Here is a 22,327-nt window from a genome sequence, read left to right as displayed (position 1 = left end):
CACACTGGCCTCCCTGTTTGGTGAGCAGTGCCAAGAGCTGGCTGGAAAACTTGGTTTTCTCTTCTCCTGGAGAAACCATTTGTTCTGGTTGGGTGAAATGTAGTTTTCACTGCTCACAAGTGATGGGCCTGTGTTTATACACTGAATTTTTAAGTGGAGTAATGGTGAAACATCAGGAGCAAGTGTTAATATGTATACATAAAAAATGCTGAAGCACCATCGAAGCATCATTGTACATCTCTGTGAAATTCCTTGAATGATTGATGTCATGTCAATGTCTATGGCAATCAAGAGAAATTAGATGAGAGAAAAGATTCCATTTATTTTGTCAAAGCTGTGTTAATGCTTTACTTTTGGTTTTTTTTGGTTGTTTTTTTTTTTTTGCTGTGTGGATCCCTCTCAACTGAGTAAAATGAGAAATAAATATATTTATAAATTTTTTATTGCAGAATACCAGAGATTAACTGAAACCTGCAGAGCCTGAAATACTTTAGGAGATGTTGAACTCTTTCTCATTCTGCTCTTTCCTGTGCTTGAGAAGTGTGGATCAAGCCCTGTCTAGCAGAATTACTATGCTATGTGTCACAATATAATAAATACTGTGCTATGACCTGAACAAAGGACCTGAACCCTGAAGGATCTGTATTATTTTCCAACTGTGTTATTTCCCAAGAATTCTGCAAGCTTCTGAAGTTGTTGCACAGCAAAATCTACTGGGGCCCCACAGCCTTAGTTGCTGTGAATAACTTTTAATTCTTTTTAAAGCAGGCCAGGTTGTCCATATTCCCAGTGTTCTTTTGAAATCTTACATACATTTTTCTTGTAGAATGTCGAGATTACTAAAGGGGGAGTGAACATGTTGAATATTTTGAGAAGTTAGAGATTGCTTGTCTGTAGCAGTTGGGAATTTGTTGAAAAATTGCCATGCTGTTACCCCATACACATCCCCCCCAAAGGAGAGCTAATGTGACAGGTATTTTCTGCTTTCTTACATCCTCAGACCATGGTTTCTGAAATTGTCTTCGCTTTCTACGTGGTATCTTCAAGTCATTAAATATTAAGCTCTACAAGTCTTGTTTCTCCATTTATAAGAGAGGAGCTAAAAGCTCTTCATAGTTTTTTTATGTTTCCAAAATATTCTGAATATATAAAATGCTGCTCAAGTACCAAGTTTAAATCTTTTCTCTTAAGCAAGACAACTTGGTTTAGTCAGGTTTTAACCTTCTAAGACTGCCTAAAATGATTACAGGGCCCCTTTGTATTCCCAGCAGCTTTCCAAGGTGTCAGCAGTGGTGAAAATCCCCATCCAGTCTTGCTCTGTGATGTTTGGATGTGCCCTCTCATCTCAGGCCTCTCAGAACTATAGGCTTGGCTGTTTTCCTTGGTGTTTACAGATGTTCCCTGGTTTACCTTGCCTGCTTTTTCCACTGAGCACTGGTTTTGCAGTAAATTAAGACAAGAAAGGGTAATAGATTTTCACACTAGGTAAGTATGTCATAGAAGATAAATCTTCTCTTGACCAAAGAAAACATTGGAAGGCTGAAAAAGAAAGTGGCAAGAATTCTGCACACCTAGGTAGAGCAGAAGGCATGTGACTGTAGGGATATAAAGGTTTTTAACCTTTATTACTTATTTATTATTTATTTGAGATTTTTCTGCAAAGTGGATTTACAGATCACGTAAATAAAAACCTGAATTCAAAAGGAAATTGAGAGGAAATTAAGAATACTTTGAGAAATCCTGTGTGTAACAGGCAGGTTTAATTTGAATATAGGCATAAAGAATGGTAGACTAGGGGAGAGTATCTTCTAACAAATGTCCTGAACTCTTGGTAAAATATTTTATTTCAAATAAATGTGTCATGCTTATAATCTAGTAGATTAGGCCTTTTCATCACTATCATCGTTGCTGTCCGACCAAAAAGAGAGTTGATATTTGTGTTTCCCTTCATAAGATGATAAATCTTTCATTGCTGTGCACTTGGTTTGATTAATGGAAGGGTATGAGAGAGCCAAGATGCTTAAAACTGTTCTGTGTCTTTTGTTCCACAGAGGAACAGGAATCCAGAGAGTTGGCCTGAACCTTGTAATACACTCATTATAACCTCATAAAAACCAGCTGGTTTCAGTGAGAATTTATAAATTATTTATTAATATTATATTATTTTATATTAAAATATTTTATATTATAATTAATTATAATTTATAATCACCAGGATTCCTGTATCCATCATTGGTACACACAAGGCAGTGCATAACAAATTCCTTATATACAGAAGCTGTAATTCCACACAGCTGAAAGACTGACATCAAATGTCAACCTAATAATTTCTCAATCTATTTTTTATTTTATTTGCAAGCTCCAGACTTTTTTTTCAGCTGAAGCATCTCTCTACCAAAGAGAAAATTTCTACTTACTCAAAATTTACTTGTTTTTTTTTAATTAACCTTTTCTAATCACAAAAGTTTAGCAGATCACAAATCAAAAGCTGTCACAAACATCTTAGCTATCCACATATTTATGACTTGTTTAAAGAAATGTAAGAAAATTTATAGCAATAAAAAAAAAAATGTTTAGAGTAACTTTTCAGATGGGTTGGCAGAGCACTACTTCAGAACCCCTGACATGGATTACTGGCTGCTGGGGAACTGGACAATGTCAATTTATAGTTTTATCCAGATCTCATTTAATTTTCATCTCCCACATATGGAATTTTAAAGTTCATTCATTTGCACATGTCAGGAAGGTAGAAACACTGCCCAGTTGGAAAAAGTAGTATGCATTTTCAAGGAAATTTCCCCTCATTATATTGGGGAGGAAATACAATCTCAAAACTATCTAACTAGGTAGCTTAAATTGTTTTAAGTGCCTGAAGTGGATCCTTGTGCTTTCAGGAGCTGTCAGTTTTTATTATGCTGAGTAACTGTGTTCAGTTATGGGCTGGACAGACACCAATTCCAGATTGTGTGCTCCATCATGCTATCCCTGGTGGACACTGTCCATTCACACTGTTTCCCAGGTTCTGTGCTGTGTTTGCTGGGTGGATTTGTCCTGCTCTAATGAGGAGAGCCTTGTGTTAGCTGAGTGTTCTTCCATGTGGTTGGATTCGTAAGTGTCTTCCTTTTAATGCAGATTTTCCTCTCCACATGGAGGCAGTGGCTTCCAGAAATGTGTTCTGCTTTTCAGGTACTGCTTAAAAATGCAGCAATTTGTTGATTAATCTTTCTAACTCTGTGAAATCCATTTAGATTTTGAGAGACAGATAAAATAAATTGTGTAATTGTAAGCCACCTTATATATAGGCAAAACCCAGAAGTTCGGGGTTAGATACCCAAAAAAGCAATGGAAACCTGAGAGATGATGAAATCACATCCTGGAGCAGACCCACCAGGATCACTGAGCCCAGGAATTCCATCCTGAGCATTGTCCCAGCACTGCTGAGCTCTGTGTGGTTGGACACATGTGTGTGTGTGTGCCCAAGGTGTGTTCCCTCATCCCTTGCCATTCCTCTTTTCCTTGTCAGCATGGGAACATTAAGAAACAACCACTTTGAATCCGAGAAAGAGCAGTAAGCACAAAAGTGCATGTTAAACCACTCTCTGCAGTCATCAGGTGCCTAAATCCAAAATGCACTGAGGGTTTAACCTGCCTGTGATTGAGTGCACCTCATTCTCCCAGTTACTTTTAAATGACAAATGCCACTAAAAATGTGTTTGGTCCCACGGCAGGAACTTGGAATTGTTTTCCTACTGGGTAAATACTACCCACAGGGTTGTGCCCTCTTGTTCCATTTTGTCTGCTTCTCTAGATCTTTTCTTTCTTTTCTGCACCTTGGCCTTGCTTTACTAAGGGCCCTGCTGGGCAGGGCAGGTACTTCAGTAGCCAGGACATTGCTGCTGAAGGTGTCCTCTTCAGTTCCTGCTCACTGAAAAAATTAAGTGTTAGTCAGTTTTCCATTTCTTTAAGATTAGGCAGGAAGAGAGTAAAGAGTTAAAGTTGAAGTAGCCACTGAGGGGTGTTCTGGACCAGTTTTCAATGTTGGCATAAGAAAAGATATAAACTATTACTTGGGGAATATCCCTATTGCTTCTGAGACAAGTTGAGTGCTATTATCTAATTCCTGCTGTGCAAGGGGGAGAGATGGCACGGTTATAACTGAACTTGGGGCTATTCATTTGTTCCTTTCTTACAGGAACCAGCTTCAGCCTCTCCTGGGAAGGTTCAGCCAGTCAGAGGCTTTGTTAATCTCATCTGGGGTTGAGCCAGGCACTCTGGACGGAGTTCTCCTGGATGCTGGCTGTTCTTCTATGCAGTTAGACACACCTGAAAGAGGCTTCTCCCTGCAGAAGGATGGGCCCTTGGACATGAGGATGGATCATGACAGGTACACTATAACAGAACGTTTCTTCTTGAACCTCAAAAACTGCCTGCTCTGCAACCCCTGTGCATTTCCTTGCCTCTTAAAATGGAGAATTCTTATCCTCCAACCACATCTGATACTGCACGAGCATCCTGTCTGTCTTTTGCCAAAAAGGCTTTTTCCTCTCTCAGTGCTCAGCCCTGGTTGTCTTTGTCTTCTTGGAGATGAGGGGAAGGTTCCAGTGGTGAGTGATTAAACCAGTAATGTTTTATTAACTGCACCTTTAAATGGTAGCATTTTTGGAGTATGCGGTACACATTTACAGGAACCTCCCTCTTTCAGAGGCCTGTTATCTCCACAGTTTCTCTGCCTGCACTTGATCTGCAGGCTCACAACTTCTTGCTGCAGTCCCTGTCCTTTTCTGCCACACTTGCTGTTTGTGGAAACTTCACTTGAGCAGGTCCAGCTGCTCCCTCAGGAAAGGAGCAGCATCCCTCTTTTGTGTAATGACCATTTTATCCAGTTGCTTCTCTGTGAAAGGAACATCATAAAAATAAATAAATAAAATCCTCTTCATTTTATCTGCTGGCTTAAATCAGATAGCCACATTTCTTTTAGCATGCTGGTGTGATGTTGTCTTCCATGCCATGAATTTGTTGTAAGTTTTGCTTAGCAAAATTATAAGCTTCCTTTCTCTGTGTAGGAGGCACATCAGGCTTACTTAATTGTCAAATTATTGGTTACTGAGTAAATCACCTCTATTTAAATTTGGATTGGTGGTCAGTGCTTTCAAGAGCATGAAAATTAGTCGTGGAGTGATAATTTCCACTTATGCAGTCTTTTTCATCTTCAGACAACCTGATGTGTTTCTGCAGCACTCTGCTTTTTGCACGAGCAACAAAGATCTGTCTTGTCTGGGTGATGGCTATAATTGCATGACACATTACATGACAGGAAAGGGCAATTTTTTCTTGGTGTTTTGATGAACGTGGTGTCTTAAGAAATGCCATTTGTTCTTTCATTGCCCACAAGAGCCAATGGGAAGCCTCAATTTCTAAGGAATTAGCTTACCATATTAATGCTACATTTTAACACAGCAAATTTCATGATACTTGCTTTTTCTGGTCCTGTGCAAAATGCTCCCATGTTTCTCCTGGGATTCAGTCCTCAGATTCCAGGAATCTGAACCCCAGGCTGACGTGTAATTTGGATGCATCATGAGAAAACAGACACAGAACAGGAGCCTCAGAACAAAGGGTACCTGAAGCATAACAAAAGCCTTACACTCTGGTTGTTGCTATGATACTACTTGCCTCCAAGTTTTTTTATCTTTTGTGAGATACTGCAGGGGACTAAAAAATGCCTGAAAGCCAAGAAGAGAATTTAGAAAAGAATTTATTAGGTAGTTTGTATGTTTTCTCTGATTTGTAAACCCACAGATGATGCTCATAAAATACCCTGAACTATTTCAGTAGCCAAATGACAGAGATGTAAATACACAGATTAAAGTCTTACACTGTTTAAATTGTAATAAGTCCTGTGGTTTATATGACTAGGTAATTTCTGTTATCTAAGGAGGGTATTTCTATATAGATTCTTATGCCTTTTAGTGAAAAGTAATGTTTAATTATCTTCATTAGCAACTGTTTTCATAGCAGGAGATTTGAAATAAAAGATCTTTGAAATCAGTTCCGGCTCAAAAACAACATACGATGCAAGGTTGCTGAAATGAACCCATAAGAGGCAAGTTCATATTCTAAATCTGGCTAAAGAGAAAGGTCACACATAATTTCCACCGTAGCATGATACTGGAATATATTTATTCTTAATTTAACATTACTTTTCACTAAAAGGCATAAGAATCTATATACAAATACTCTCCCGAGATAATAGAAAATAGCTAGTCATATAAACTATAGAATTCAGTACAATTTAAACAGCGTAAGCCTTCAATCTATGTATCTATATCTCTGTCACTTGGCTACATAAAATATTTCAGGGTATTTTATGAACATCATCTGTGGGTTTACTAATCAGAGAAAACATACAATAAATTCTTTATTCTAAACTATTAAGCATAGTTTATGATCATACTTGGAAGTTAAAACTGTTCTAACTGAAGTTAGGGAACAAACTCAGACAAGTGAGAAAAGGGGATTTTAAAAGGCACAAGCATGGTTTATGACAACACTTGGAAGTTGAAACTGTTCTAATTGAAGTTAAGGAGTAAACTCCACGTAGACCAGCGAGTGAAAGGGGTTTAAAAGGCACAAGCACAGTTTATAACAGAATTTGTAAGTTAAAACTGTTCTAACTGAAGTTAGGGGACAAACTCCATTTAGACCAGCAAGAGACAGGGATGCAAAAGGCACGAGCATGGTTGTGATAAGACTTGGAAGTTAAAACTCTTCTACTTGAAGTTAAGGAACAATCTCCACCTAGACCAGCGAGACAAAGGGGATTTAGAAGGCACAAGCATGATTTATTACAACACTTGGAAATTAAAACTGTTCTAATTGAAGTTAAGGAACAGACTTAGTTGAAATTGTTCTAGTTGAAGTTGAATAACAAACTCCAATTGGAGCAGTGAGGAAAGGGGATTTCAAAGGCACAAGCATGGTTTCTAACAACAAGTGTTCTAACTGGAGTTAGGAAGCAAATTCCACCTAGAGCAGTGAGAAAGGGATGTAAAGGGCACAAGCATGGTTGTGATAACACTTAGAAGTTAAAACTGTTCTAACTGAAATTAGGGAGCAAACTCTACCTATACCAGCGAGAGAAAGGGTTTTTAAAGGCACAAGCATGGTTTATAACAACACTAGGTAATTAAAACTGTTCTAACTGAAGTTAGGGGACAAACTCTACCTCGACCAGCGAGAGAAGGGGATGTAGAAGGCACGAGCTGTTTGCACAGCGCTGTGTGTGTGTGGCTCCATGGAAGCTCACCGCTGGTGCCTGGCAGCTGCCCTCAGGGCACTAACTGGACCCATTGCTGCTGTGTGTGCAGGTGTCCTGGCATGCCCACGGCGGCGGACGTGGTGAACGCGCTGGACCGGCAGTCGCTGGCGGCGGTGCTCAGTGCGTACGGCGAGGAGCGGCACGCCAGGAGGATCGCCTCTGCCATCGTGCAGGCACGCAGCATCTACCCCATCACCAGCACCAGGCAGCTGGCCAGCATCGTGGCAGGTACCTGTTGTAACCTTCACAGCAGTGCTGTTGTTGTTGCTTCCCCATCAGGGCTTCTCTCCAGCTCTCCCTGAATGCCCCACCCCCTTTTATCCCGGCCACCTCCATGGGCTACAGCTGCTGCCCAATCAAGCACATCGCAGCTGCAGCCCATTTACAATAACTAGAATCAGGGCAGGGTCACTTCTACAATACAGAGATCTTTTACTGCCATACACATATTTACAATACATATATTTACTCAGGCCCCTACATTTCCCCCTTTTCTTTTAACAATTATACAATTACAATACACATTTCTGTCCCAGCTCTCAGGCTGCCACAGCTCTCGGCTGTCTTGAATACATACAAATCCCTAGATGTTCCCAGGCTCCTTTCCTCAAAGGCCATATTCTTACAGCTCTCTGCTGTTACAGCTCCTTGATTCAAAGGCCATATTATATGCTAAAGTCCCAGCTCTCGGCTGTCCTGTCTTTTATCATGTCAGGGTGTCCCATACCTTCTCTCAGTGTTTTCTTATGGTTGCGTGTTCCCTATCACATCGGGGTCACCAGATGTTATAATCTTCACAGCAGTGTCATTGTTGTCTTCTCAGTCAGGGCTTCTCTCCAGCTCTCCCCAAATGCCCCACCCCCTTTTATCCCGGCCACCTCCATGGGCTACAGCTGCTGCCCAATCACGCACATCACAGCTGCAGCCCATTTACAATAACTAGAACCAGGGCAGGGTCACTTCTACAATACAGAGATCTTTTACTGCCATACATATATTTACAATACATATATTTACTTAGGCCCCTACAGGTACCCTCGTTAACTCTGCACAGGAGGGAAGGAAATATTAATCCCTGCCAAGTCCCAGAGAGATCTATTTGTCCTTGGAGTGGCGCGGGGTCTAATCTTGTCCCTTCTGCTCTGATGCTCTGATATCGGATCTCTTCTTTTTTTTTTTTTTTTTTTTTTTTTTGGTATTTTAATTTGACAATTAGTTCAATAATAGATTTAACATGAAGTGATTTATCATTTCATACACCACAGAATGACAGCAGCCTTGGGTATTCTTTATCCTGGCTATTGATCCTTTCAAATACCAGATATGTCATATCTGTCCTAGTTTTAAGTGTCTGTATTTTAATATTTTAAGGGGAGGTACCATGGCAGTTTCCAATTACCAGTAAAATCAGATCATTTCTGTCTTTTTAAAGAATCAGTAAGCACAAAGCAATACATGGCCTGCTTCACCTTGGGCATGCCAACTAGATCAGCCTGAAGAGACTATTGAAACACTTCATCTTCCTTGCTCCTCACTGTAAACAGCTGAAAGAAAATGCAGTTAAGCAGGAGCAGTGTTTGCATCAAGAACCTTTGTTTGTTTTCTCAAGTAAAAATTTTCATAAGACACGAAAATCCTGTTCATAAACATAATATGTAGCATCAGGATGTTTTTTTTTTTTTTTTACCCCAATGATGAAAATCACTACATCTTGTCACAAATAAGCCTAAACTGCTGACTTTGAATACAGACCTTTAAAATTCTAATCCAAATTTAACATTTGCTAAAGAACAGTGTAAAATATTTTATTGGTATCCTGAAGACTATTAAAAATTTTATGGTATTCTTAAAAATTTGTATTACTTAAACTGAAAGTCTAAGGCACTTAAATTTAACGATGGAGAAATTAGAAAGTCTGGATTTGTAGAAGTCAGGATGCTTTAGCCCAGTCAACCAAGGCTCAAAGTTCAGCTGATGTGATAAAAGGACCTGAAGACGCTGCTTGCTGTTGTAAGCCCCTGCTGTAAATACAGTGAATATAACCAATCTTAAAACAAAATAAAAAATAAAAGAGACAAATCACTATGAGGCTTTTATAAGCTTTTAAATTTTTAATGTTGTCATTAGCAATATCCTGAAATAACAATTGTGAGCTTTGTCATATATATTCCATGCTTTTTGAAATAGTGTTGACAAGACAATGTACTACCCCTGAGCTGAAAGCAAATGTCCCACTGTGTTAAAGAGATAACCTGTTACACACAAGCAACTCAGTAATTCTGAAATAATTTGGTGCCATAGCTGAAAGTAGGGGAATGAAACTACAGATGTATGCAAGGCAGCAATTGGAGATCCCTTCATGTTTCATGTGAGCCAGCAGTTGATGCTCCCTTGCTGTGACCATGAGAAGGATTTTTTTTGTCCTCACTTTAAATTCCCTGCTATGTTTGCAGAGCTTCTTGATCCACAAGTCAGGTATCCAAGACAATAAATATGTTTGTTTGGTGTGCTTTTCTGGGAGTACACATGTAATTTTAGAGCTGTTACGCTGATCCCTGTTTGCATAAAACTTCCTCCAGTTTTAATTTGGTTTATCCAGTAAGGAAGCAGTGGTGGATCCTATCAGTTTTTTAACTGATTGAGAAAACCTTAAGGAAATTTTTCATAATTTTTATATTTTTTTGAAATAATTGATTATTTCAAAATAATCAATATTTTGATTCATTTATCATCTGTAATTAACATATATTCTTACATGGAATTATATTGGTGAAGTTATTGGGATCAGCCAGAGCTACAGTGGCAGAGACCACAGCTACAGAAACCTCTTGATGGCACAGCCCAAAAAAACACTGACTAATTCAGGACTTGACCAGAGTAAGATTTTTGACCTATTAGTTAAATGTTATGTCTTTTAAAACATAAAATATTAATTAGAAGAGTAAAATCTTGCATTTTAGATTTTGCAGATTCTCTGCAATCCTGATTATCTTCCAGAGTGGGGTCATCATTTTTGCCTGGTCTAGGAACCAGAACAGAAGCAAAACAATCTAGCCAATGAAGCTGGGTGTCAGCATCTGAGAATCTGTGTAGTGCCTGTATTTTTCTCTCCTCTATTGATTACTGTGGCTTCAGATGTTCCAGAGCTCCCAAGTTTTATCTTAAGGTCCAGCTGATCATCAGAATCACAGTGAATCCAGACATGGACTAACCTGAGCTTGGAAAATTTAATTTCTTTTGATGGAATGCTAGATTTCTGGTCTTTCCTACCACCCCCTAAAAGCTTAGAACACATGTTGCAGTTCCTAATCCACTGGGAGATAAAAGTGAAGGATGTAGTTTAAAAAAAACCCCAAGAAAACAAAACAGCATTAAAAATTTTATCTTCCTCCTGGTGTTTATAAATATTATCCAAAAAGCTTCTGATCTGGTTAAATAGGATCTCTAGGAGCTGTGGAATCTGCAGTAGGAGGAGTTTGGGGAACAGCATCTTTTCCTGCAGCACAGTGGAACTCTTCTCACTGTTTGTAATTTTCACAGAGCTGTTTACAGCATTGAGTGCTCTGTAGATAGTGAAAATCAGTAGTTCTTAGCAGAAGAGTAGTGAATAGATGTGTGAAAGTTGATTAAGAAGCACTTCCTCATGTCTGTTGTTGTACTTCATTGAGCTGTTTGGAAATACTAGTTCTGACTGCATGTGCAGGAAAACTCATTAAAAATGGTGAAATTTTTAGGATGTAATTTTCATATGCTTTTCCTGTACAACTAATGGTCTATTTTGATTTCTTTTCAGGGGGCAATATACCTTTTTCTCTATTCATTTTTGTCCAAAATTTGTTTTTTCTGAGCATTATTAAGGCACATAATCTATGAACAGACAATTTTGAGATCATGTGATCATCTGGCCTTAACTTGAAAGAAGTTGATGACATGTTAAAAAATTTTTCAAAGTTTAAAGAGAGCTTTAATTGGTGAAGTCAATTTCTTTCAGACTGGCTCACTTTTACAGGCTTTAATTATCAGTTTGGAATTTGTAATATTGCCTGTATTTCAGCTGGGAGAGAATTAGCACTGTGCTGAGGGAGCCCAGACAAAAGGACATTGGTTGCGTCACAGCAACTTATTAAATGCAGTGCTAATTCAACAGACGAATTCCTGCCAACAGGTGCAGCCTCTGGATTCATTCTTACACTCTCCCACTCCCTCACACTCTGGGGACTTGCATAGTTCCTACTGACAGGCACAGCCACTGCTAATTCCATTCACAAGCTTCTCAAATTTCAATGCGTTTCAACGTGAGAGCCTATTAGATTTTTTTTTTTTTTTAGGTGTTAACTATCATCAGGGCATCCTGAAACTAAAAATGGATATTTCTCTCACTGGGATTCCAAAGCACTCATCTAGCCAAAAACGTGGTGTTTTTATGAATGAAATTCACTTTACAAGCTTCCCATACAGATTTTTTTTTAAATTTTTAAAATCTTTTTGTGCATTGAACAGCCAGTTACCAGGAAGGATTTTCTTTAAGTGTCTTGGTAACTGGAGGGGCCTGGGTGAGAAGTGATGTGCCTGAGCAGAAAGCACAAATAGATTTTGATTTAACTGAACTAGAGGATTAAGAGTGATAGGGGAATTTTTCACCTGTGAAACATAGATCACAATCTATTGCCTTGGGTAAAAAGCTGAAGACCAGTGTGACAGAAATTACATTTAATATATAATTTATTTAATATGTAATTTTATAATATATAAAAGATCAGAATAACGAGAGATTACATTTATGAGTTAATTGCAGTCTTTGACAGTAGACCAGTAAGTCTTTGAAAATGCAAGCAGTTTGATTTTGGTTTTAGTCTGGGAGGTTTTGGTTCCATAAAACTGCAAAGTGGCTGCATTTCTTTACCAATTTCCTGAATTACATTTACTATATAATAATAAACATTATCAATTTTCTGAATTAAATTTAATATATAATAATAACCAGATTGGAATAACCAGAGATTCCATTTATGAGTTAATTCCAGTCTTTGACAGTAGACCAGTAAGTCTTTGAGCATGTAAACAGTTTGATTTTGGTTTCATTCTGGGAGGTTTTGGTTCCATAAAACTGCAAAGTGGCTGCATTTCCTTACCAGTTTCCTGAATACTAGTATTCTGTGCTGTATTATAGGAGCTGCAGTGCTCTTTGTGCATATTCAACTGAGGCATGTAAGGTTGAGTTATACTTACAGAATATATCTGGGCTTTAATTAATTTTTCTTCAGTGTGTGATAAATTATTCATAGTGGTAAATTAACGTCAGAGTTAATTGTCATAGAAGGTTATTGTAGGAGGAAACTGCACTCAACAGCCACGGCAGGATTAGTGGAAGAACCTCCCAAAGTGTTAGTGTCCTAGTCATGCTAATAGCCTCAGTGTCATTGTTCCTTTGTTCATCTGTTCAGCACTGCAGTTGCAAAATATCAGTGCTGATGAGCAGACCAATGAAAACATGCCCAGGTATCAGCATACTATGTCCATTTACATTTTTACAAAGCCTTTGGAAGTTGAATTTAGATGGATAGGATGGTTTAGGTTGGAAAGGGTCTTAAAGCCCATGGAGTTCCAACTGCCCTGCCATGGACAGGGACACCTTCCTCTAGACCAAGGAGCTCCAAGCTGTGTCCAGCCTGGACTTGGACATTTGCAGGAATGGGGAATCTACAGAGCAACCTTTTACAGTGCCTCCCCACCCACAAAAGGAAGAATTTCTTCTAATCTGATTCATTCCATAGATGTGAGCATCCCACCAGTACTGGTGGCTGTTACTTGGCCTTTAAACAAAGTTGTGTTTATTTTGCCTAGCACGATGTTCCTTTATGCTGTCAGACACTTCTCATCACACACAGCTGGCACTCAGTGGCTGTTCCAAGGGCTCCATTTTCAAAGAACCCATTTTTAGGTGTGCAAAGAGACATGGAAACAGACGCCTGCCAGTAGGCATGAGCTTGGTGTGGGTTTCTTGGGATTCTTCATGCTCTGTGGCTTTTAGCTCTCCTTTTAATTGAGGTCTCTCATCAAAACGAGCTTTGTGACCTCTCATCAATGAGAGCACACATTCTGTTTGTGATTCATGGTCAGTACAGCAAGTTATGTTCTCAGGGACAGGAATTACACTGACCAGCTAGTGTAGCTTTTTCTGGAGTTGGTAAATGATGGAGAAGCCTCACTCCTGCAGGCTGCACCTATTTATTGTTTTGTGAGACAGCTTCAGACCACAAATTCGCGTGCACTCCTTGGCTGGGACAAGTCAATCCTGTTGCCACTTTCTGTCTTGAAGCATTCAGACTCTAAGGATTGGAAGTAGCCTCAGCTACAACGGAGTCTCTTCAGTGAATTCAGGAGCTGTTAGCTTTGGAGATCAGAGGAGCAAAGTGGGTAGGAAAATAAATTATACAGAAACATATCTTAGGGACAGAGCACATGTGATAATAGCTGTGTTAATAACAACTGACTTTTAAAATCCCATTATTTTTCTCTGTCTTTGCTGAAGACTGAGGTTGCTTTTTTGTTTGTGATATGATTTGTGAACACTTACACTTTCTGACATAAGTAAAATCTTACCTTTAAAACTCTCAAGAATTACAGTAATCAATTCTTCTGTGAGAGCCTCTCAATAATGATTTCTCTATTAATTTTTCAATCACCCATGCAAATTTGAATTTAGACAACTTGTTTCAGAGGTACAGTCTTCCCCTCTTTCACTTCACTCTGTAGAATGTCAGTTACTTGATTGTGAGCTGTGTTTACTTCAAACTCTTTGCTTCAATATGTTGTAACTTAGCACTGACATGAAATTTGGGCATTCTAATGCATACATACCAATTTTATTGACTCTTGTTTAGAAAAATAACTGTCCACTTATGTGCTAGCATGATTTATTAAATTTATCTTTACCAGACTCATGTGATCACTTAGGTAATAGATGGTAAATTTACTTGGGTTTCGCAGATCTTACAGGATTCTTGCACTTTAGTTCCTCTAAAATCCATCAAATCAGGCTTCTCTAGCTTTTTTTTCTGTATCCATATAATGAAAGTTCAAGCTTAAAATACATTAAATATTGATATATTAAAATTTCTATCAAAATTTTGGTCTCTACAAAAACTTGACTCATAAGAATTTTGAGGAAAGGAAGAGGGAGTTTTGTGCATCTAATAAAAAATATTTAAGCTAGTGATTTTAGGTTTAACAAACCTTGACACATTCTGCTGTGTAGGCACATGAAAACAAAGCAGTGTCAGCCGCATTTTCTAAATTCCTCAAGGGATTTTTGTGAACATTTGAAGAAACACAGGCATAGTGTTCGACAGTTGCTATTTCCAAACAAGGATACCTCTTTTAAACTTCAGGTAGTTCATTGAAAGATAGTTATTGCCAGGTAGACAATGTCTTCAGCCTGTGAAGAAATGCAGTTATCTGGAAGCCACAGGTAAGATTGTGTCCATTGTACATTAATTTTTTTCCTTAAAAGTGTAACACAACCACAAATTCCAAGCTGACATTGATTACACTGAGCTGTAAAGTGAGACTTGTCTGTCCTATGGTTTTTTTTTTTTTTCTTTATCTAGATTTCAGCCATTATTTTTTAGTTTAAATTGGTGATGCTTTTGGAGAAGGAACTTCTCTAAAAGATTCTAGGGAAAAAACCCAACCACAAAGCATCTTAGTTTAATAGACATCATGTTCAGAGATATGAATTCAAAACATGAAATAAAGATGTATTGCAAAGAAGGAAGCTCACTGCTCAAGGTTCAGTTTTGACTTTCCTTTCAGTTTTCAGCTTTCCTTTAAAGTCATCTTGCACGAGTGGATGTCAAGATGTAGAAATAAGAAGTTATTAACGTGCATGTTTTAAAATGTGTGACAGGTGCTTTTCCAGCATCAGCGCTCTACGCACGGAAGGACTTGCTTCAGAGACCTGTGCATGTTGCTACTAAAACTTTCCAAGGCCTGAGGATATTTGTGAATGATGAGCTCCATGAACTCCTGATAGGGCTGAAGACAGCTGAGAAGTTCCTGAGGCCTGGAGGTCGCCTTGTGGCCCTGTCCTTTCATTCCCTGGAAGATCGAATCATCAAACGTTTCCTTCATGGCATTGACATGACAGAGAAACACAACCTTGGCTCAAAGCAGAAGATCAGGCAGGCTCTGAAAAATGCCTCCAAAGGAGAAGACACACAAGGATCTCGCTGTGGAAAATCCAACTCCAAGTGGATTTCTATACACAAAAAAGCTCTCACACCCCAGGCCAAGGATATTCAAACAAACCCAAGAGGACGGTCAGCCAAGCTAAGAGCTGCTATTAAACTCTAAATGAAAATATATGATTGTGTGATTGTATCATTTCCTGAAATTCTGTTTTCCAGAATCCTAACTGGACTTTTGTCAAATTGATATTTGTCAAACTGAAAAAATAAAAGGAAGGCTGTGAGAAAACTTTTCTTTCTTACCTTTGTGCTTCTTTGTGCTTTGCTTAGGAAGTAGTATAGAGCATGAAAATGTAAACTAAATGCATATAAGTGGGTGTCACTAATTATACAAAAAAGACATCATTTTTTAAAAGAGCATCAAACACCAAGTTTATAGAATTTGCAGGTTTGATGTATTTATAGTATTCCCTTTAGATTAATTTCAAAATCCTGGCATTAAGAGTCTAAATTCAGTAGCTAATTGAGACATATTTTTATGGGGGTGGATTTCACATACCTGATTCAGATTTGTAGTTTAGTCTAGAGTAAGTTTAAACTAACCTAAGAATTGTTTATATATCTGTTTCTGTATCCCAGTTAACTTGTTGCATCAATGCCATTGGAACAAGAGGTAATTCTGAAATAAAGTGACTTCAGCATCCCATGTTCTGTCCAGGAGTTTTTAAATGGACTTTTAGCTTTTTTAAAGTAAGTATTTATGTCTGAGTGATCACCTGGTTGTTTAATGATAAATAATACATGTGTCTTGGGTGTGAAAAAAGGGTCATGAAAAATCCACTTTTGGCACTTGGATGCTACAGTAAAGCAGTCAGATTTGTACTTGATCATCTGAATTTCTTCCTGCAGCCATAACTCCTTTGCACAGATCCTTTACAACTTTTAGATGCTGATGGAATTATAATTAACCCATCAAAAAAGCAATGTTGTGGGCCTTATGAAGTATTCTCCTTTGCTGGTGATCATTTATTAAGAGGTAAGTATTAAATTATTTGAGGAAAGGCTCACTCTTAACACTAGCTTTCTGTTTGGGTGCTATACTCAGCTGTAGAACATTCAACATAATTTCTTGTTTAGTTACTATTAATTAAATTTAGTTTGGGGTTTATATTTTATCTTAAGAGGCCACTGGTTTTCTAGTTTTATTTGCTACAAATGAATGGAAAATAGTACAAGTTTCAACTTCTTTGACCTCTGACTCATCTCTTCAGGAAAAAGTCTTAATTTAAATAATCAAATTGGTACCAGGATTTCATTTGTGATGTCTGAAACTTGGTTGGTAGAATGAAAAAATGCAATTTCTGACTCAGCTAAATGACCACTACACTGGCTCCTGAGCAACTGACTGGATCATTCTGAACTTGACTTTCACCAAGCATCCTCTTTGTGTTGATGTAAATGATGACTTCCTGGTGGTTTTTTGGGTCATACTGACACAAGTTGATATTTAGGTTCACTGTCTAATACACAGTATAGTGACATAGCTGGATATTTAATTCCTTGGTAAAGGTAAGTCATATAATGTGTTTCTTAGGTATAGATGATTGTGGTATTCATATATTCTGGAAAAATCCCTTTGCCCAGGGTTTTCTCCTGGGAAGCTGAGAAGCCTCAGAAAAAAAGGAAAACAATAATTATCTCATTTGCTTCTCCTGTGTTTTGCTCACATGTAGAATGTGTTTGGAGATTGTTTACCCACAGGTGATTGTTTCATTGGTTTCATGTGAATTGTTTTGACTCTTTGGCCAATCAGGGCCAAGCTGTGTCAGGGCTCTGGAAAGTGTCATGAGTTTTCATTATTATCTTTTTAGCTTCTGAAGGTATCCTTTCTGTATTCTTTAGCATAATTTAGTTTAGTATTATTTAATATAATATGGTATCATAAAATAATAAATTAGCCTTCTAAGAACATGGAGTCATATTCATCATTCCTCCCTGCCACAGGGCACCCTGCAAATACAACAGATGATGACATCTATCACAAACCTGAAATAACAGTTAAATGACGGTGGGCATTTCATTCTTTTCTGAAATTTCAATATATTTCCACTAGCTTCATTATACATGCTGCTTAAATAAAACATTCCACTTCAAATAATATTGCTTACTCTTGTCATCTTTGAGACAACACACTGTACCCTAAATAGACAGATTTTTTTTTTTGTGCAAACATTAAATATAAATAGCTAAGGCTATTTTTAGCTGAGATTTCATACTGGAATGTATTTCATTTGTAGATTTGAAAAATTGTGCCTCCAGCATGGGCTCAGAAGAGTTGTAGTGCCATGCTGTGCCTTGTTCAGGACACACTTCAGGGAAAGACCATTCAGTTATTATAGCAGAATTGATACCTCAGAAATTATATGAAAGCATTAAAATTCCTCATGCTTAAAACACTGTTTAAAATCCACACTTCTCACAGCTAAATTCAAAGGCACAGTTTCTTAGGATAACTGAACGACTGCATACAGGGTTGTGTAAATGCTCCCTTATTTAGGAAAAGAGGCTTTTCTTTGCCTTTAGGTTGGAGTTGCACAGCCAGGACAGTACATAATGTGTGGATTTTATTTTTTCCCCTTTAGAGGGTCTGTTTCTCTGAGCAGCCTGGAACAGTGGGAGGTGTGTGGTGTTTGTGAGGGTCCCAGGACGAGGTGAGAGATGAATCTGACTCCAAGTTCTTAGAAGGTTGGTTTATTTCTTATTATTATCATATAGATATATGATATTAGATATATGATATTAGAGATGTTATATGTTATATTATATGATGTGATATTATATATTATGTTATGTTATATTACATTATCATTATATTTATATTCTTTTATTATATTTATTATATTATAATTATATTTATTATATTATATTTGCTATACTAAAACTGTACTAATGAAAAAGATAAAAGGATTCATCAGAAGGCCAGACAAGAATGAATAATAAAAAACCCGTGACTCCTCAGAGCCTCGACACAGCTGGACTGGGATTGATCATTAATTAAAAACAATTCACATGGAACCAATCAAAGATGCACCTGTTGGTAAACAACCTCCTGACCGCCTTCCAAATCAATCAGGTAATTATTGTTTACATTCTTTTCTGAGGCCTCTCAGCTTCTCAGGAGAAAAGTCCTGGGCAAAGAGGATTTTTCCAGAAAACATCAGAGTGACAGAGGTGTCCCTGCCATGGCAGGGGACAGGGAATGGGTGATCCTTAAGGTCCCTTCCAACCCAAACCACTCTGAGATGGTGTGACTTAGTGAGCCACATGAAATTCTGTGCAGGGTATTGGACACTGATCCTGCTGGCAGAACACAAGTCTGCAGAGCACACCTTAAATTTTTCTAATGTTTTGTGTGTGTCATGTTACTAAAATGAACTGGTTTTTTGCCATAGTTGAAAATTATATTTAAGGAGGAGACAGCATCCTTAAATATAATTTTCTTTTTAAATGTCTTGCTGGAAACCAAGGCTTTCTGTCAAGGTACAGGTGATCACTTCTAGAAACTTCCATCCCACCTAAGCAATGCACATTTTCGTACAGCTAAATGCAAGGTCATCTATCTATCAAGAGAGAAAAAAGGTTGTGGGCTGTGTTTGCAGGGAATGTGACAAGAATGTGGTCCTGTACACAACAAGAAGGGTAGAAATATCCAATATTCTATAATACAGAATATTCTATAAGATGGAAATATGCAGTAATTGTGGAGAGCATCATGTGGCAGCTCTGGTGCCATTCAATATGTGCATGCAGAGCACGTTGCTGAAGAGTGTATCTTTTCAGGTTAGTACTTTAAAAGAGTGGGAAAAAAAAATTAAAAGGATGAAACCCAGCTATAAAACTATTTGTATACATTGTAAACATGCTTTCTATTGAATTTACTAGATAATGGGATTTAATTCTTTAATCCAAGTTATTGTAGGAGTTGATATGCCATCAGAAGTACCTGCCTGGTAAAGAAATTGGCACAGAATAATTATTTGAAAAGTGGGCACATTTATCCTGTGACTATGACATTTAAAATAAAAAATCAGTACATTTAAAACATAATTTAACAGTATAAACACAACTGTCTGCATTTACAGCCAGTGAGGGCCTACTGACAATTATTGCTTCCTGAAGAAAAAGAATGAGTTTCATTGTTTCATAATGCAAGTAATATAAGGAATTAATATCTCTTCAGTTTGGGTTATTTGGGTTTTTTTATTTTTAGCTTTCATAGTTCAGTACTGTATCAGGAGTCTTTTACAGTTATGATTGCCATTTGACTTGAACAAAATCCCAGTCTGGAAGGTGAGTTTCTGTGAAGATGTGTGGAGGTATTTGAGCGATGGAAGCTGGAGGGAAAGGATTCCTAATGGGGCACAAATGGGGAAAATGCTCACTTAGTGAGCGCCCTCAGCAAGTGCCTCCTCCAGCAGCAAGTGTTCTATCAGGTGCTTGGCATTCTGCTTCCTAGAGCAGCGTGTCTGTGGTTATTAATGATTCGTTTAATTACTCTAAGATTGCTTTTTGTGCAGGGGAAGGCATGGCGTTAACTGGAGAGCTGTGTAACAGCAGAGCTGTGCCCTCAGGAAAGGGCAGCAAAGGGAATTTGATGTGCAGGGGGTGGGAGCGTGGCAATAAGAAGCCCAAGACACAGATTGTTGGTGATTTGATTAATTTAAAATTTAAAATAACTTAGTTGTTTTAAGTAATCAGTCGTGAGTCACTGGTTTTAGTGCAAAAGTACTGGTGAAAAATGAGACAAATTTGAATAAACAGAGAAATAATGAACTCATAAGTCAGTTTTTTGCTGTCCACTTTACTTAACATCTTTAGCACAGCAAGAAATGAGCTCAGGCCTGGTTTCCTTGTGCTCTTCTCAAGAAAGAGCCCTTCAGTACATGTAATACCATTTACAGCAGGGTTTTCAAGAGGATAGAAGTCAGTCTTTATATGCACACATTTCCTTGTTCATAAAGCACCTGCTTAAAACTTATCTGTGAGTTAAAATAATCTGAAATTAAGTTTACAAATCTTTCAGAAAAGTAATTAAATGCACAGGCCATTTTACACTGGAGTTATACTGCAGTTAAAGCAGGATTTTGGGGACTAATTAAGACTTCATTGCTACAAGTGAATCTTGCGAATAATTTAAATGAATGTAGAACAGCTTTTTCCCTTCCCCTTCATCCAGACCCTGTAGAAGACAGAATGGAAAAGTATGTTGGATTTAAAAGATATAGGCAGTAAAGTTGAAAAGTCTTTAAAAGTTTTCTTTATGAGGTTGATCTCCAATTTTAACAGAAATTCATATATTCAGTATTCTGTTAGTTTTTCTGTTCCTGGCTGGGTTTTGCCTGTTTGGGGACAAAGAGCAGCAGTGGGAGAGCTCAGTGTCTGCAGTGATGCAGAGCATGGCTCCTCATGCACAAAGATGGAATAGTGGCAAGGGATACATTCTTCTAAATATGATCTCTGTGTTTTCCCTCTGTCTCCTCTGCAGTTAGAGTTGTGTTTGCCTTTCTGGATCCTCTTTAAGCTTGTTTCAGGTGAATGAGAGGGAAGGGCTTTTCTTTTTTTTTTTTGAACCATAAAACCTGTCCTTAGAAGTTTATTCAAACTAATTCTAGATAATACTTTTGTACTTGACATGTTTCACTGATGACATGCCATGTGTTTCAGTATTGCCATTACATCATTAAATCAGGAAAAGGGGCAAATATTTGTTCATGGGAAATCAAAGCTAAAAAAACAGAGCGAGTCGTCAGTTGTCTAAATTTCTTAATGACATAGCAATATTTACAAAAGCTAAACTTTTCTTCATTGTACCATGATCTTCAGGCAAATCTTATTCTTCCTGTTGCTTTTACAAGTCTAATTTGATTGGCTGTAATGGTGAAAAACAAGCCAGAGGGTGTTTTTTAATTTGTTTTTATGGTTGCAAGTTCAAACTTGACAGCTTGTGTACAGATGTCTTTTTAAAGGGGAAAACTGGAGATACAGCTCCCTCTGTCTGTCCTGGCAGTGCCTCTGGTGTCTTTTGAGAGCACCTGCAAATGGTCACAGGGGGAGCATCTTTATTGCCAACATGACAACAACATGGGGATAACTTTGTTTTACAGGTTCGTAGTTGTTTTAAGTTACCTTAACTGGAATTTTAAAAGAGCAAAGGGTCGTGTTCTCAGCTGAAATACTTCAGTGGAGGTGCCTAATTCAAAACACAGAAAAAGAAACCTGTGCAGTTTCTCAAAATTTATAATAAGATTATTATTATTAGAATGAAATATGTATGTATAAAACTTTTGTCTATTCTTTAGTGCCTATACAATTTTTGCAGACATAACAGTGGCAAATACACTTCATGGTTTTGACCATTCATTTAAAAAATATGCCCAAACATTAGTGAAACATTAGTGAATATGACAGAAACTGGAATGAAAATAAATGACACTAAATAAATCACATCTTAAAATTTATACATGCTGGAATACCTAAATAAAAACTTAGGGTTTATGTACTCCATTGTCATCTCTTCAGTTCCAGTCTGTGGATGTGATTCTGGCAAAGAAACTATAGAAAATATAATCTGTCTGTGGTATATATTTGTACTGAAGGTACACCAGAGCTCAGAATAGGTTTCTGCTAGACTTACCATGTTATTAGAACTTTCTATTAGCTATAATTATACTAATGATATTAACATAGAAACACAGCATTAACAAGGTCAGAGGACAAGTTAGTAGCTGTAAAAAAAAAACCTCAAAGCATCGTGATAGCT

At 37.7% G+C, this 22,327-nt stretch overlaps 1 protein-coding gene and 1 long non-coding RNA gene across 4 annotated transcripts in view; one reads left to right on the top strand and one right to left on the bottom strand.

The window, feature by feature from the left end:
* The window catches only part of METTL15 (methyltransferase 15, mitochondrial 12S rRNA N4-cytidine), an 83,327-nt gene extending 67,531 nt beyond the window's left edge, over positions 1-15,796 (top strand). For all 3 annotated transcript variants that reach the window (XM_064715592.1, XM_064715593.1, XM_064715594.1), the window contains exons 4-6: positions 4,193-4,384; positions 7,368-7,546; positions 15,228-15,796. In XM_064715592.1, the coding sequence (XP_064571662.1) occupies positions 4,193-4,384; positions 7,368-7,546; positions 15,228-15,673 (817 nt within the window). In that variant the 3' untranslated portion in view covers positions 15,674-15,796. The remainder of the gene's footprint in view (positions 1-4,192; positions 4,385-7,367; positions 7,547-15,227) is intronic.
* LOC135449086 (uncharacterized) lies at positions 4,380-8,132 on the bottom strand. Its single transcript, XR_010440639.1, has 3 exons — positions 8,046-8,132; positions 7,226-7,560; positions 4,380-4,891 (listed from the first exon to the last, which is right to left on the bottom strand). It is a non-coding gene; the product is annotated as an uncharacterized LOC135449086 (long non-coding RNA).
* Positions 15,797-22,327: the final 6,531 nt, after the last annotated feature.

Source organism: Zonotrichia leucophrys, chromosome 5 (assembly GCF_028769735.1).
Source record: "Zonotrichia leucophrys gambelii isolate GWCS_2022_RI chromosome 5, RI_Zleu_2.0, whole genome shotgun sequence".
Lineage (NCBI taxonomy): Eukaryota > Metazoa > Chordata > Aves > Passeriformes > Passerellidae > Zonotrichia > Zonotrichia leucophrys.
Note: the sequence above shows the minus strand (reverse complement) of the source record. Positions and strands in the feature narration are given on the sequence as shown.